The sequence below is a fragment of the Somniosus microcephalus genome, chromosome 3, assembly GCF_052327205.1.
Source record: "Somniosus microcephalus isolate GS21.2 chromosome 3, FLI_Smic_1.0, whole genome shotgun sequence".
Classification (NCBI taxonomy): domain Eukaryota; kingdom Metazoa; phylum Chordata; class Chondrichthyes; order Squaliformes; family Somniosidae; genus Somniosus; species Somniosus microcephalus.
In genome coordinates this window covers 136,101,956-136,114,436 of record NC_140989.1, presented here as the reverse complement: position 1 = coordinate 136,114,436, position 12,481 = coordinate 136,101,956, and the positions used below count along the sequence as shown (strand labels likewise).

Genomic DNA, 12,481 nt, shown 5'->3' with positions numbered 1-12,481 from the left:
TCCATGCATTACAGATGCATGACTTTTAATTATATCAAAAAATTTAACATTACATTAAATTCCAAAGAACTGCAGCTCCCCGAATATATCCAAATATACGTTAATAGGAACTTTGTAAGAATAAGATTAATGTGTTTAAATTTAAATGGCTACAGTTGTTGAACAAAAAAGAACTTAGACAACATGGAGAATTCAGCAAGGTTTTCACCTTGATGTTGGATTGTTTTTTTGCAAATCTGAACATAATAAAGAAAAAGACAGGGCATAATAAAACATACCACATGTTCATATTTTTCCTTAACATCACAAATTTTGATCTGACAGGGATTAAAAGCTTTTGTGAATTTAACCTTCCAAAGTTTGAACTTCAGCTATTTGCTTTCATATAGAAGCCTTTCCTAATAGAAAGCACCTTTCCAGTGATGTCAAGCGATGATATAAAAGAAATACACCTGACTAGTAGCATGATCAAAGAACATATGGGCAAGAACAATAAAAGAACTGCTGCACACACTCTTCAAAGCTTTGGTTTCCAGCAGTGGAAAGAAGAATTTAATTGAAATGCAACTGTTGTTAATGGAGTGATATATTTTTTTAACAACAATGATGTTAGTCCTGCAGGAGCTCGTAAACTATGAATTTACAATGAAGAAAGTCATCAGAACATCACATTGAACCCTGAAGAGAAGTATTTAAAACTATCTCAACAACTTATTTTAGTAAACTTGATTCCCAGTGATGTTATTAAATACATACATTGTCAGAGATCGAAATTCAGAAGTATATTTGCAACAATTAGAAAAAACGAATTATGTTCTTTTTGTACAGAGATTCTGTTACACAGTTTTTTGTTTCTTTCGGGCCTGAAACTGTTCCGTTTTTGCTTTCACTGATTTTATAAGCAAAGAAAGTGCATGGTCTGCAGGTTTCTTGATGGCTGTCGTCCACTCTTCGCCAGTAATCTCACTCTCCTCCCTGTTGACAGATGCTGCCTGCTTCTGCTGCTCTCGTCTTTGCCTTGACTTTTCTTCCAGAATAGACTGTGTGGCAACAGTCTTCTTAAAACCAGGATCTGAAGGGTCCAGGTTGAACAGGTGCGAAGTGTACATGGCTTGAAACCTTGGGTCAGCAACATCCACCTGTAACAAAACAATGATTTCTCAAACATAAAGTCTTAAATCTTTGCTCTATCTGTCCAGCTTTACAATACGTTCAATGATTAACATTTAGGCAACCTCTGAATGCTGCCAGTGATCTCCACAGTAACAGGACTGTGGTGTTCAGAACTTCTTTGCAATTTCTCCATTTCAAATTCTAAGAATGGGAAAGCATTTCATGTAAAGCCCATTTCCTCCTTTGCATTTTCTGTTACAGAATCACAGAATTTTACAGTTCAGCCCATCGTGCCTGTGCTGGCTCTCTGAAAACACTATTCACTTTGTTCCATTCCCCTGCCCTTTATATTTTTCTTTATTAAACTATTTATCCACTTCCCTGTTAAAAGCTATTACGGGTTCTGCTTCCACCACTTTTTCTTGTCAGACATTCGATGTTCTAACAACCCACGACATTAAAAAAAATTATCCTCACCTCTCCACCCTTTGTTCTTTTGGTGATAATATTGAACTTCTGTCCTCTAATTATCAATTCATCGACCACTGGAAATTGCTTTCCTGATTTACATGATCAACACTCCTCTTAATCATCTTATAATTAAAAGAGCCCCAGTTTCTCTGGTATCTCTTCATAACCAAAGGCTTTCATTCCTCATATCATCTTGTGAATTTCTGCATCCTCACCATAGCCTTGACACGTTTCCGAAGGTAAGGTGCCCAAAACTGGACACAATAATGTAACTGTGGCCTAAACAATGATTTCAATAGGTTCAGCATTACCTCTTTGCTTTTGCAGTCTATTCCCCTAATTATAAAACCTCGGATTCTATCTGTTTTTTTACAAATATATATATCGACTTGGCTTGCTACTTTTAAATATTTCTGCATCTGAATCGCTAAGTATCTCTGCTTGTCTACTCTTGTAATTTTACTATAGATTGTATATTTCCTCTTCATTCATCCTCCCTAAATGTATCACATCACATTTCCTTGCACCTATCTGTCCAGTCTACTAATGTATGTTATCCTGAGATGCTTACAGTCCTCTTTGCAGTTAATCAGCTCTTATTTTTGTATACTCTGCAAATGTTGTATTGTGCCCCGATACTCAAATCCAGATCATTTATATTTCGAGAATAGCAATCATCCCAACCAATGTTCCCTGTAAGTTTATTTTTCGGGCTGCGTGGCCCATTCAAAAATACCATGCCTGTGCGGTTTTTCTATTGAAAATCCGGTTGCGCGACCAAACATTGATCCCAATACTGACCTTGGAGTTATTGCACTGCTTACACTCATCCTGGTCTAATACTGACCCGGAGTTATAGCACTGCTTACACTCACCCTGGTCTAATACTGACCCGGAGTTATAGCACTGCTTACACTCATCCTGGTCTAATACTGACCCGGAGTTATAGCACTGCTTACACTCATCCTGGTCTAATACTGACCCGGAGTTATAGCACTGCTTATACTCATCCTGGTCTAATACTGACCCGGAGTTATAGCACTGCTTACACTCATCCTGGTGTAATACTGACTCCGGAGTTATAGCACTGCTTACACTCATCCTGGTCTAATACTGATCCTGGAGTTATAGCACTGCTTACACTCATCCTGGTCTAATACTGACCCGGAGTTATAGCACTGCTTACACTCATCCTGGTCTAATACTGACCCGGAGTTATAGCACTGCTTACACTCATCCTGGTCTAATACTGACCCGGAGTTATAGCACTGCTTACACTCATCCTGGTCTAATACTGACCCGGAGTTATAGCACTGCTTACACTCATCCTGGTGTAATACTGACTCCGGAGTTATAGCACTGCTTACACTCATCCTGGTCTAATACTGACCCGGAGTTATAGCACTGCTTACACTCATCCTGGTCTAATACTGACCCCGGAGTTATAGCACTGCTTACACTCATCCTGGTCTAACACTGACCCGGAGTTATAGCACTGCTTACACTCATCCTGGTCAAATACTGACCCGGAGTTATAGCACTGCTTACACTCACCCTGGTCTAATACTGACTCGGAGTTATAGCACTGCTTACACTCACCCTGGTCTAATACTGACTCGGAGTTATAGCACTGCTTACACTCATCCTGGTCTAATACTGACTCGGAGTTATAGCACTGCTTACACTCATCCTGGTCTAATACTGACCCGGAGTTATAGCACTGCTTACACTCATCCTGGTCTAATACTGACCCCGGAGTTATAGCACTGCTTACACTCATCCTGGTCTAACACTGACCCGGAGTTATAGCACTGCTTACACTCATCCTGGTCAAATACTGACCCGGAGTTATAGCACTGCTTACACTCACCCTGGTCTAATACTGACTCGGAGTTATAGCACTGCTTACACTCATCCTGGTCTAATACTGACCCGGAGTTATAGCACTGCTTACACTCACCCTGGCCTAATACTGACCCGGAGTTATTGCACTGCTTACACTCACCCTGGCCTAATACTGACCCGGAGTTATTGCACTGCTTACACTCATCCTGGTCAAATACTGACCCGGAGTTATAGCACTGCTTACACTCATCCTGGTCTAATACTGACCCAAGTTATAGCACTGCTTACACTCATCCTGGTCTAATACTGACTCGGAGTTATAGCACTGCTTACACTCACCCTGGCCTAATACTGACCCGGAGTTATTGCACTGCTTACACTCATCCTGGTCTAATACTGACCCAAGTTATAGCACTGCTTACACTCATCCTGGTCTAATACTGACCCGGAGTTATAGCACTGCTTACACTCACCCTGGTCTAATACTGACCCGGAGTTATAGCACTGCTTACACTCATCCTGGTCTAATACTGACCCGGAGTTATAGCACTGCTTACACTCACCCTGGTCTAATACTGACCCGGAGTTATAGCACTGCTTACACTCATCCTGGTCTAACACTGACCCGGAGTTATAGCACTGCTTACACTCATCCTGGTCTAATACTGACCCGGAGTTATAGCACTGCTTACACTCACCCTGGTCTAATACTGACTCGGAGTTATAGCACTGCTTACACTCATCCTGGTCTAATACTGACCCGGAGTTATAGCACTGCTTACACTCATCCTGTTCCAAGACTGACCCGGAGTTATAGCACTGCTTACACTCATCCTGGTCTAATACTGACCCGGAGTTATAGCACTGCTTACACTCATCCTGGTCTAATACTGACCCGGAGTTATAGCACTGCTTACACTCAGCCTGGTGTAATACTGACCCGGAGTTATAGCACTGCTTACACTCATCCTGTTCCAAGACTGACCCGGAGTTATAGCACTGCTTACACTCATCCTGGTCTAATACTGACCCGGAGTTATAGCACTGCTTACACTCACCCTGGTCCAAGACTGACCCGGAGTTATAGCACTGCTTACACTCATCCTGGTCTAATACTGACTCGGAGTTATAGCACTGCTTACACTCACCCTGGTCTAATACTGACCCGGAGTTATAGCACTGCTTACACTCATCCTGGTCTAATACTGACCCGGAGTTATAGCACTGCTTACACTCATCCTGGTCTAATACTGACCCGGAGTTATAGCACTGCTTACACTCATCCTGGTCTAATACTGACTCGGAGTTATAGCACTGCTTACACTCATCCTGGTCTAATGCTGACCCGGAGTTATAGCACTGCTTACACTCATCCTGGTCTAACACTGACCCCGGAGTTATAGCACTGCTTACACTCATCCTGGTCTAACACTGACCCTGGAGTTATAGCACTGCTTACACTCACCCTGGTGTAATACTGACCCGGAGTTATAGCACTGCTTACACTCACCCTGGTCTAATACTGACCCGGAGTTATAGCACTGCTTACACTCACCCTGGTGTAATACTGACCCGGAGTTATAGCACTGCTTACACTCATCCTGGTCTAATACTGACCCGGAGTTATAGCACTGCTTACACTCATCCTGGTGTAATACTGACTCCGGAGTTATAGCACTGCTTACACTCATCCTGGTCTAATACTGACCCGGAGTTATAGCACTGCTTACACTCATCCTGGTCTAATACTGACCCGGAGTTATAGCACTGCTTACACTCATCCTGGTCTAATACTGACCCCGGAGTTATTGCACTGCTTACACTCATCCTGGTCTAATACTGACCCGGAGTTATAGCACTGCTTACACTCATCCTGGTCTAATACTGACCCGGAGTTATAGCAATGCTTACACTCATCCTGGTCTAATACTGACCCAAGTTATAGCACTGCTTACACTCATCCTGGTCTAATACTGACTCGGAGTTATAGCACTGCTTACACTCACCCTGGTCCAAGACTGACCCGGAGTTATAGCACTGCTTACACTCACCCTGGTCCAAGACTGACCCGGAGTTATAGCACTGCTTACACTCACCCTGGTCCAAGACTGACCCGGAGTTATAGCACTGCTTACACTCACCCTGGTCTAATACTGACCCGGAGTTATAGCACTGCTTACACTCACCCTGGTCTAATACTGACCCGGAGTTATAGCACTGCTTACACTCAGCCTGGTGTAATACTGACCCGGAGTTATAGCACTGCTTACACTGATCCTGGTCTAATACTGACCCGGAGTTATAGCACTGCTTACACTCACCCTGGTCCAATACTGACCCGGAGTTATAGCACTGCTTACACTCAGCCTGGTGTAATACTGACCCGGAGTTATAGCACTGCTTACACTCACCCTGGTCTAATACTGACCCGGAGTTATAGCACTGCTTACACTCACCCTGGTCTAATACTGACCCGGAGTTATAGCACTGCTTACACTCACCCTGGTCTAATACTGACCCGGAGTTATAGCACTGCTTACACTCATCCTGGTCTAATACTGACCCGGAGTTATAGCACTGCTTACACTCATCCTGGTCTAATACTGACCCGGAGTTATAGCACTGCTTACACTCAGCCTGGTGTAATACTGACCCGGAGTTATAGCACTGCTTACACTCATCCTGGTCTAATACTGACCCGGAGTTATAGCACTGCTTACACTCATCCTGGTGTAATACTGACTCCGGAGTTATAGCACTGCTTACACTCATCCTGGTCTAATACTGACCCGGAGTTATAGCACTGCTTACACTCATCCTGGTCTAATACTGACCCCGGAGTTATAGCACTGCTTACACTCATCCTGGTCTAATACTGACCCGGAGTTATAGCACTGCTTACACTCATCCTGGTCTAATACTGACCCGGAGTTATAGCACTGCTTACACTCACCCTGGTCTAATACTGACCCGGAGTTATAGCACTGCTTACACTCACCCTGGTCTAATACTGACCCGGAGTTATAGCACTGCTTACACTCATCCTGGTCTAATACTGACCCTGGAGTTATAGCACTGCTTACACTCACCCTGGTCTAATACTGACCCGGAGTTATAGCACTGCTTACACTCAGCCTGGTGTAATACTGACCCGGAGTTATAGCACTGCTTACACTCACCCTGGTCTAATACTGACCCTGGAGTTATAGCACTGCTTACACTCACCCTGGTCTAATACTGACCCGGAGTTATAGCACTGCTTACACTCAACCTGGTCTAATACTGACCCGGAGTTATAGCACTGCTTACACTCATCCTGGTCTAATACTGACCCGGAGTTATAGCACTGCTTACACTCATCCTGGTCTAATACTGACCCTGGAGTTATAGCACTGCTTACACTCACCCTGGTCTAATACTGACCCGGAGTTATAGCACTGCTTTCACTCAACCTGGTCTAATACTGACCCGGAGTTATAGCACTGCTTACACTCATCCTGGTCTAATACTGACCCGGAGTTATAGCACTGCTTACACTCATCCTGGTCTAATACTGACCCGGAGTTATAGCACTGCTTACACTCATCCTGGTCTAATACTGACCCGGAGTTATAGCACTGCTTACACTCATCCTGTTCCAAGACTGACCCCGGAGTTATAGCACTGCTTACACTCAGCTAGTTAAAAAAGTTATTAACCACTGTTTTCTGTCCTTTAACAAACCTTTAATAGAGAGATTAGCATAAGTGAAAAGGTAAAATAAAAATTATAATTATGTAATTTCAGCGACCCTCATTAAGCTAAATGTCAGTTTGGAAAAAGCCACCACTGCAAAAAGTGTTCTTTTAATTAAAGGAACCACTTCCAATGAAAGTAGTTCCATAATATAACCCAGTTCCCTTACTGCTGATTCTGGTAGGTTTATACTTTGGAGTAGTTACGGCAGCAATTGAACAACTGTGCATTTGCTGTTGCTCAGAATTCATAAATTATTACCTTACAGCATAGGCAAAAGCAGTCAGTTCAAAATCACCAAAGTAACTTTGTTCATCTGATTGGACCTTTCTTGAGAGTTAACCCTGCCTGTGGCCCAATCCAAATGATGAACCCAAGTTATGTGCTGGTGATAGCAGCCAGTGGCATTTATTGTTCGGCGATAGCCAACAGTTGAAGACACTGTGTGAAGTCCCTCCAGAGGAAGGTTTTTTTGATACATCGGGTAGTACTGTTGACAGGGGCATATAAAATGGCAGTGAACTGTTGGAGGCATCCATTTAATAAGTCATGTTAATTTATATAATTCACTCAGTGTTCTTCAATTTAGATGAGCGATTAATTAGATGGAATTGAATAAACAGCCTATGTTTAAATAGGATACACAAGGCAAACAGATGTACATATGACTGGATTAAAACCATGCCTTAATCAAATGAAACTGTAGTCAAAACTTAAACCTTAGTTCTGACCCTGTTAAACATCCGCTACAACCACCAATATTGACTGAAGATATGATTTAGATTCTAATAAAATATTTACATTTTCTATATATGATCACATGGAAGAGCCAAGTAGAGCTGGGTCATGCTGTGAACTGATTATTTTAATTAAATGAACATTTAAGGCTTTGTAGGGAAATGCAAGGTGACACCCAAGGTATTTTCACTGATGGCAGGGAGAGAAAAATTGGAGCACAAATGCATCTGCCTTACCACCAAGTATGTTAGAACAATGGTGATTGGTACAGGGAATCTTAGGGAAAAGACAAATTAAAAACCTACTTGAAATAGAACTTTTTGAAAAAGAACAGAAACACACATCAATATTGGTTTTGTTACAGCACACTTTATGTGTCCTTTACAAATGTCACTAAGTGGGCATCAAATCATGAAACTCAAAGTAATGGGTGAAGTTCCTTGTGATACTTGCATATGTCCCCATCCCCTCTCATTCCAATGTAATACATTTTACATTCTAACCACAAGCCCTGCCACCTCCTGCACTGCAACATCCAACTACATTTCACTTACAACTCTCCACATTAGCAGATCACAAGATAGGTTTGGACAAAGTAGGCTCCACAGCCCATTTATTTCACCCTTCCAAGATACCAGCCCGACCATCTCCCCATTACAGCACCCAGCTGTTTCTTCAATAAATGCTGGTTTCAATTACCATCCTCGGTAACCCCATTCCAGCCGATCACCACCTGTGCAAAAACAAACTTGCTGGCATCTGCCCCAAACTTTCCTTTCACAACCTTGAACTTCTGTCCTCTTGTCCTGCTATGCTGTCATATCTGAAAGGGTTGTTCTGGGTTTACTTTCGCTATTCAATTAAATAGGAACATGGGAACAGGAACAGGACCTTCAGCCCGAGCCTGTTCCCCCATTCAATTAAATCATGGCTGATCTGTACCTAACTTAAATTTATCCACCTTTGTTCCATATCCCTTAACGCCCTTACTAACAAAAATCTATTGTTCTCAAGTCTTGAAAATTTCAACTGAGCCAGCACCCACATACTTTAGTGGAAATCTGGAACTCGTTCCCCAACTGTGTGTGTGAAAAAGTGCTTCTTGATTTCACTCCTAAATGGCCGAGCTCTAATTTTAAGATGATGCCTTCTTGTTCTGGAGTCCCCCACCAGAGGAAATAGTTTCTCTGTATCTACCCGAAAGAATCCCAATAAGTCTGTTGTATACCTCGAAGGTCTCCAGAGAGCTGCAGAAGTATTTTTTTGTAGGCTACTATACAAGTCATTCTGGCTAGTGACATATCCATTATACAGGAAACTTTGTGCTATCCGGCACCGACAGGACCGAGCTGCTGCCGTTCCCTCAAAACTGCCGTACACTCCAGAGCTAATGTTGAAACATATGGAGATTTCATCTCCGTATGAATCAACAAACCCTGTTGCTTAGCAACAGCCTCTAAACAGTCAGCAAGCGTCTCTGTAGCGTCTCTAGCTGAAGCTGTTGCTTAGCTACAGACGTTGCAGAGCTTGACTGTTTAAAAAAAGCAAAGAAAAGAAACGAAAAGAATAAAAAACGGCTCCTGATTTTTGCCGGTGGCTCGAGCTTGCCGGACGGTTTGCCTCCGGATAACACAAAGTTTCCTGTACCATATAATACCATTGAAAATATACTGGGAGGGGTGAGAGGAAAAAAGTATGCTACCAAATTAGAAGTAAATATTTAAGGGCAGTATTTACTTAAACTGTAATAGAATTGTCTTTGTGTGGGTAAAATTGTGCCTGTAATGGTTGTTGTGACCAGAGAGTCATTTCTATGCTTCTTCATTTATCTGAAACATTTCATTGACAGTGCTGTCAACTAATGAAGTTGCAGAGGGCAACTAATGGGGCTGTATGGGGCAGAAACAAAAAAAAACCATCAGTGGCCATTATAGTCCCCAATTAGATCATCAGAAATTTACCAGCAGCTAACAAATTCCAACTGGGAAACAATCCATCTGGTCTTTATCCTCTATACCTTAGACCCACCTTCAGTCCTACCTATCTTCCCCTCTGTGGACCAGGAGACCATTACCCACCCCCTTAATTGGCAACACAGCAGAATGGCGCTATAGACAGTGATCAGGAGTTTTAAGGACAAGTTTTCAGGGTCATATTCTATGTGCACTATCCTGCTACATTGTCTTGTCAATCTATTTTAACACAAACCTCATATCAGCAATCCACAGCAGGACATTGATATTTGTGACAAATACAAATATGATGCAAAGTTAGATGCCTTATCTGGGTATGGTTAATCTTGATCGTGAAGTAATCTTAGAACATTGCACTGTTAAATGAATAATAATTACCTGGAAATTGTCTTTTTCTAGGAGCCCCTGCTTTTTAATTAATTTCTTCTTTTTCTTCTTGCTAAGATTCTGCTGTTCCACTATTTTGTCATAATTGAAATGTCTTCGGTCTTCCTCTTCATCGTCCATCATAAGCAAGGCCATTTTCGCCTGATAATTAAATAATTGGGGTGTAAGTTGAGTAAACATTATTCACAGAACAATTTAATCATTTGTAAATCTTCTAATTAAGGCAAAAGGTACTGATGTTCAGAACAGAGGCAGAGGGCCCAGATGTATAGAAGACCCCTCAAGATGATACCACACCCGTTAGTCCAGATGTTAAACCATGCTAGCTGTCAAGCATTTACATTGCTGTCGCTCCTAACCACTTTTCAAGCTCATCAAGATTCTGAAAACTCAAGTGGAATTATCACCAGTTCCTCCTGTGGTAGGCGCAAGTGAGGCACAAGAATCACCACAATCCACCCAACAGAGGAAAGTCAGAAAAGATAATAGAAGAAAAAGCAGAGCAAGGCGAAGAAACAAAAAAGCAAAGCTAAGCTTTACTAGCATGTAAATTATTTTCCATGTGTACTACGCATTTTAATCTTACATTTAATTGTTAATTTTTGACATTTCCCTGTAGATAGACAGCTTGGATAAAAATGTCATAGCCATTTAATGAGAGGAGGGAGGGAAGGAAAGGAAGGTGTGAAGGAAGAACTAGGATTTATAGATGTTGCCTTGCACAATTTCAGGAGGTCCAAAAGTGTTTCACAGCCAATTAAATACTTTTGAAGTGTGGTCACTGTTGTAATGTAGGAAAATGTGGCAGCATTTACATACAGCAAAGTCCCACAAACAGCAATTAGATAAATGACCAAATACAGGAAACTTTGTGCTATCTGGCACCGACGGGACCGAGCTGTTGCCGTCCCATCAAAACTGCCGGACAAACCAGCGCTAATGTTGAAACGTATGGAGATTTTGAGTTCCGTATCTGGCAACAAACCCTGCAACAGCTTCTAAACAGTCGGCCGTACCTTGCAAGCGTCTCTGTAGCTTAGCAACAGCTTCAGCGAGACCTTGCAGAGCCTGACTGGTGAAAAAAAAGCAACGAAAAGAAAAAAAAACTAACAAAACGGCTCCTCATTTTTGCCAGTGGCTCGAGCATTCCAGACAGTTAACCTCCGGATAAACCAAAGTTTCCTGTAATCAGTTTTTGGTGGTGTTGGATGAGGGATAAATGTTGACAGGGAACTAGGAAAAATCCCTTGCTCTTCTTCAAAAGGCGCCATGATATCTTTAACATAAACTGGACAGGGCAGACGGGGCCTCAGTTTAGACATCTCACATTCATACCAATATACACAATGTAGTGCAAATTTTTAACACTGAGCATTTTCTGACCTTTTCCTTGTCGAAATCGGCTTCCTCCTCCGGCGTTAGCACTTTATCCATTGACTTTTTGATTTTTTTGCTCATTTTCTTTTGCTGCAGTACTACAAGAGAAAAAAACCAAAATGAGATTTGTTCAGCATTACAACTTTGGTTGAATAAGTAACTTAATATTTTTGAAATATCTCAAAGTGCGTCACACAACGAATTGAGAGATGCAGTGAATGTTATTGTTAAGCAGGTAAACGTAATACAATCACAAATAAATTTCAGAAGACAATATCTAATCTACCTGAAGTATCATTTTCATTCTTATGGGACTAGAATGACATCATTTAGCAGCACGAGTGTGACCGATGAATGCGAAAGTTTGCGTACAAAAAGTGTGGAGTAATTATCTTATTCCATGTTCTTATTCTGCAAATTATACCCAATACGTGGTGTAACCAAACACGATGTATAAAGTGCATATTGACCTGACAATAAAAGGTGCAAGGTCAAACAAGAAGTTTAAAAGCGCGAAATAATCCCTAATCACTGCTCTACTTTCGAAAGGGACCTGTACTCTGCTTAAACAAAACGTACGTATAAATATAATACATGTACAGGTAGACTACCTTTTATCCGAACTTCCGAAAACCGAAACCCTCTAAAAACCGAAGGTTTTTTCGTTCAGCGTAAGTCGTGCGCACGACATGACCAGAGTGGCGCACGACCCCGACCCCCGCGGACCCCCCCGCCGACCCCGACTCCCGCCGACCCCCCCCGCCGACCCCGACTCCCGCCGACCCCCCCGCCAACCCTGACCCCCGCCGACCCACCCCAACAAATTTCCCAGTCTTATAAAA

General features: G+C 42.3%; 1 protein-coding gene across 1 annotated transcript in view; it reads right to left on the bottom strand.

The window, feature by feature from the left end:
* Positions 1–516: 516 nt before the first annotated feature.
* esf1 (ESF1 nucleolar pre-rRNA processing protein) overlaps positions 517–12,481 on the bottom strand; it is an 80,352-nt gene continuing 68,387 nt past the window's right edge. Inside the window, exons 12-14 of the mRNA XM_085981649.1 lie at positions 11,646–11,737; positions 10,254–10,403; positions 517–1,139 (exon numbers count right to left, since the gene is read on the bottom strand). Of these exons, the coding sequence (XP_085837775.1) occupies positions 837–1,139; positions 10,254–10,403; positions 11,646–11,737 (545 nt within the window). The 3' untranslated portion in view covers positions 517–836. The remainder of the gene's footprint in view (positions 1,140–10,253; positions 10,404–11,645; positions 11,738–12,481) is intronic.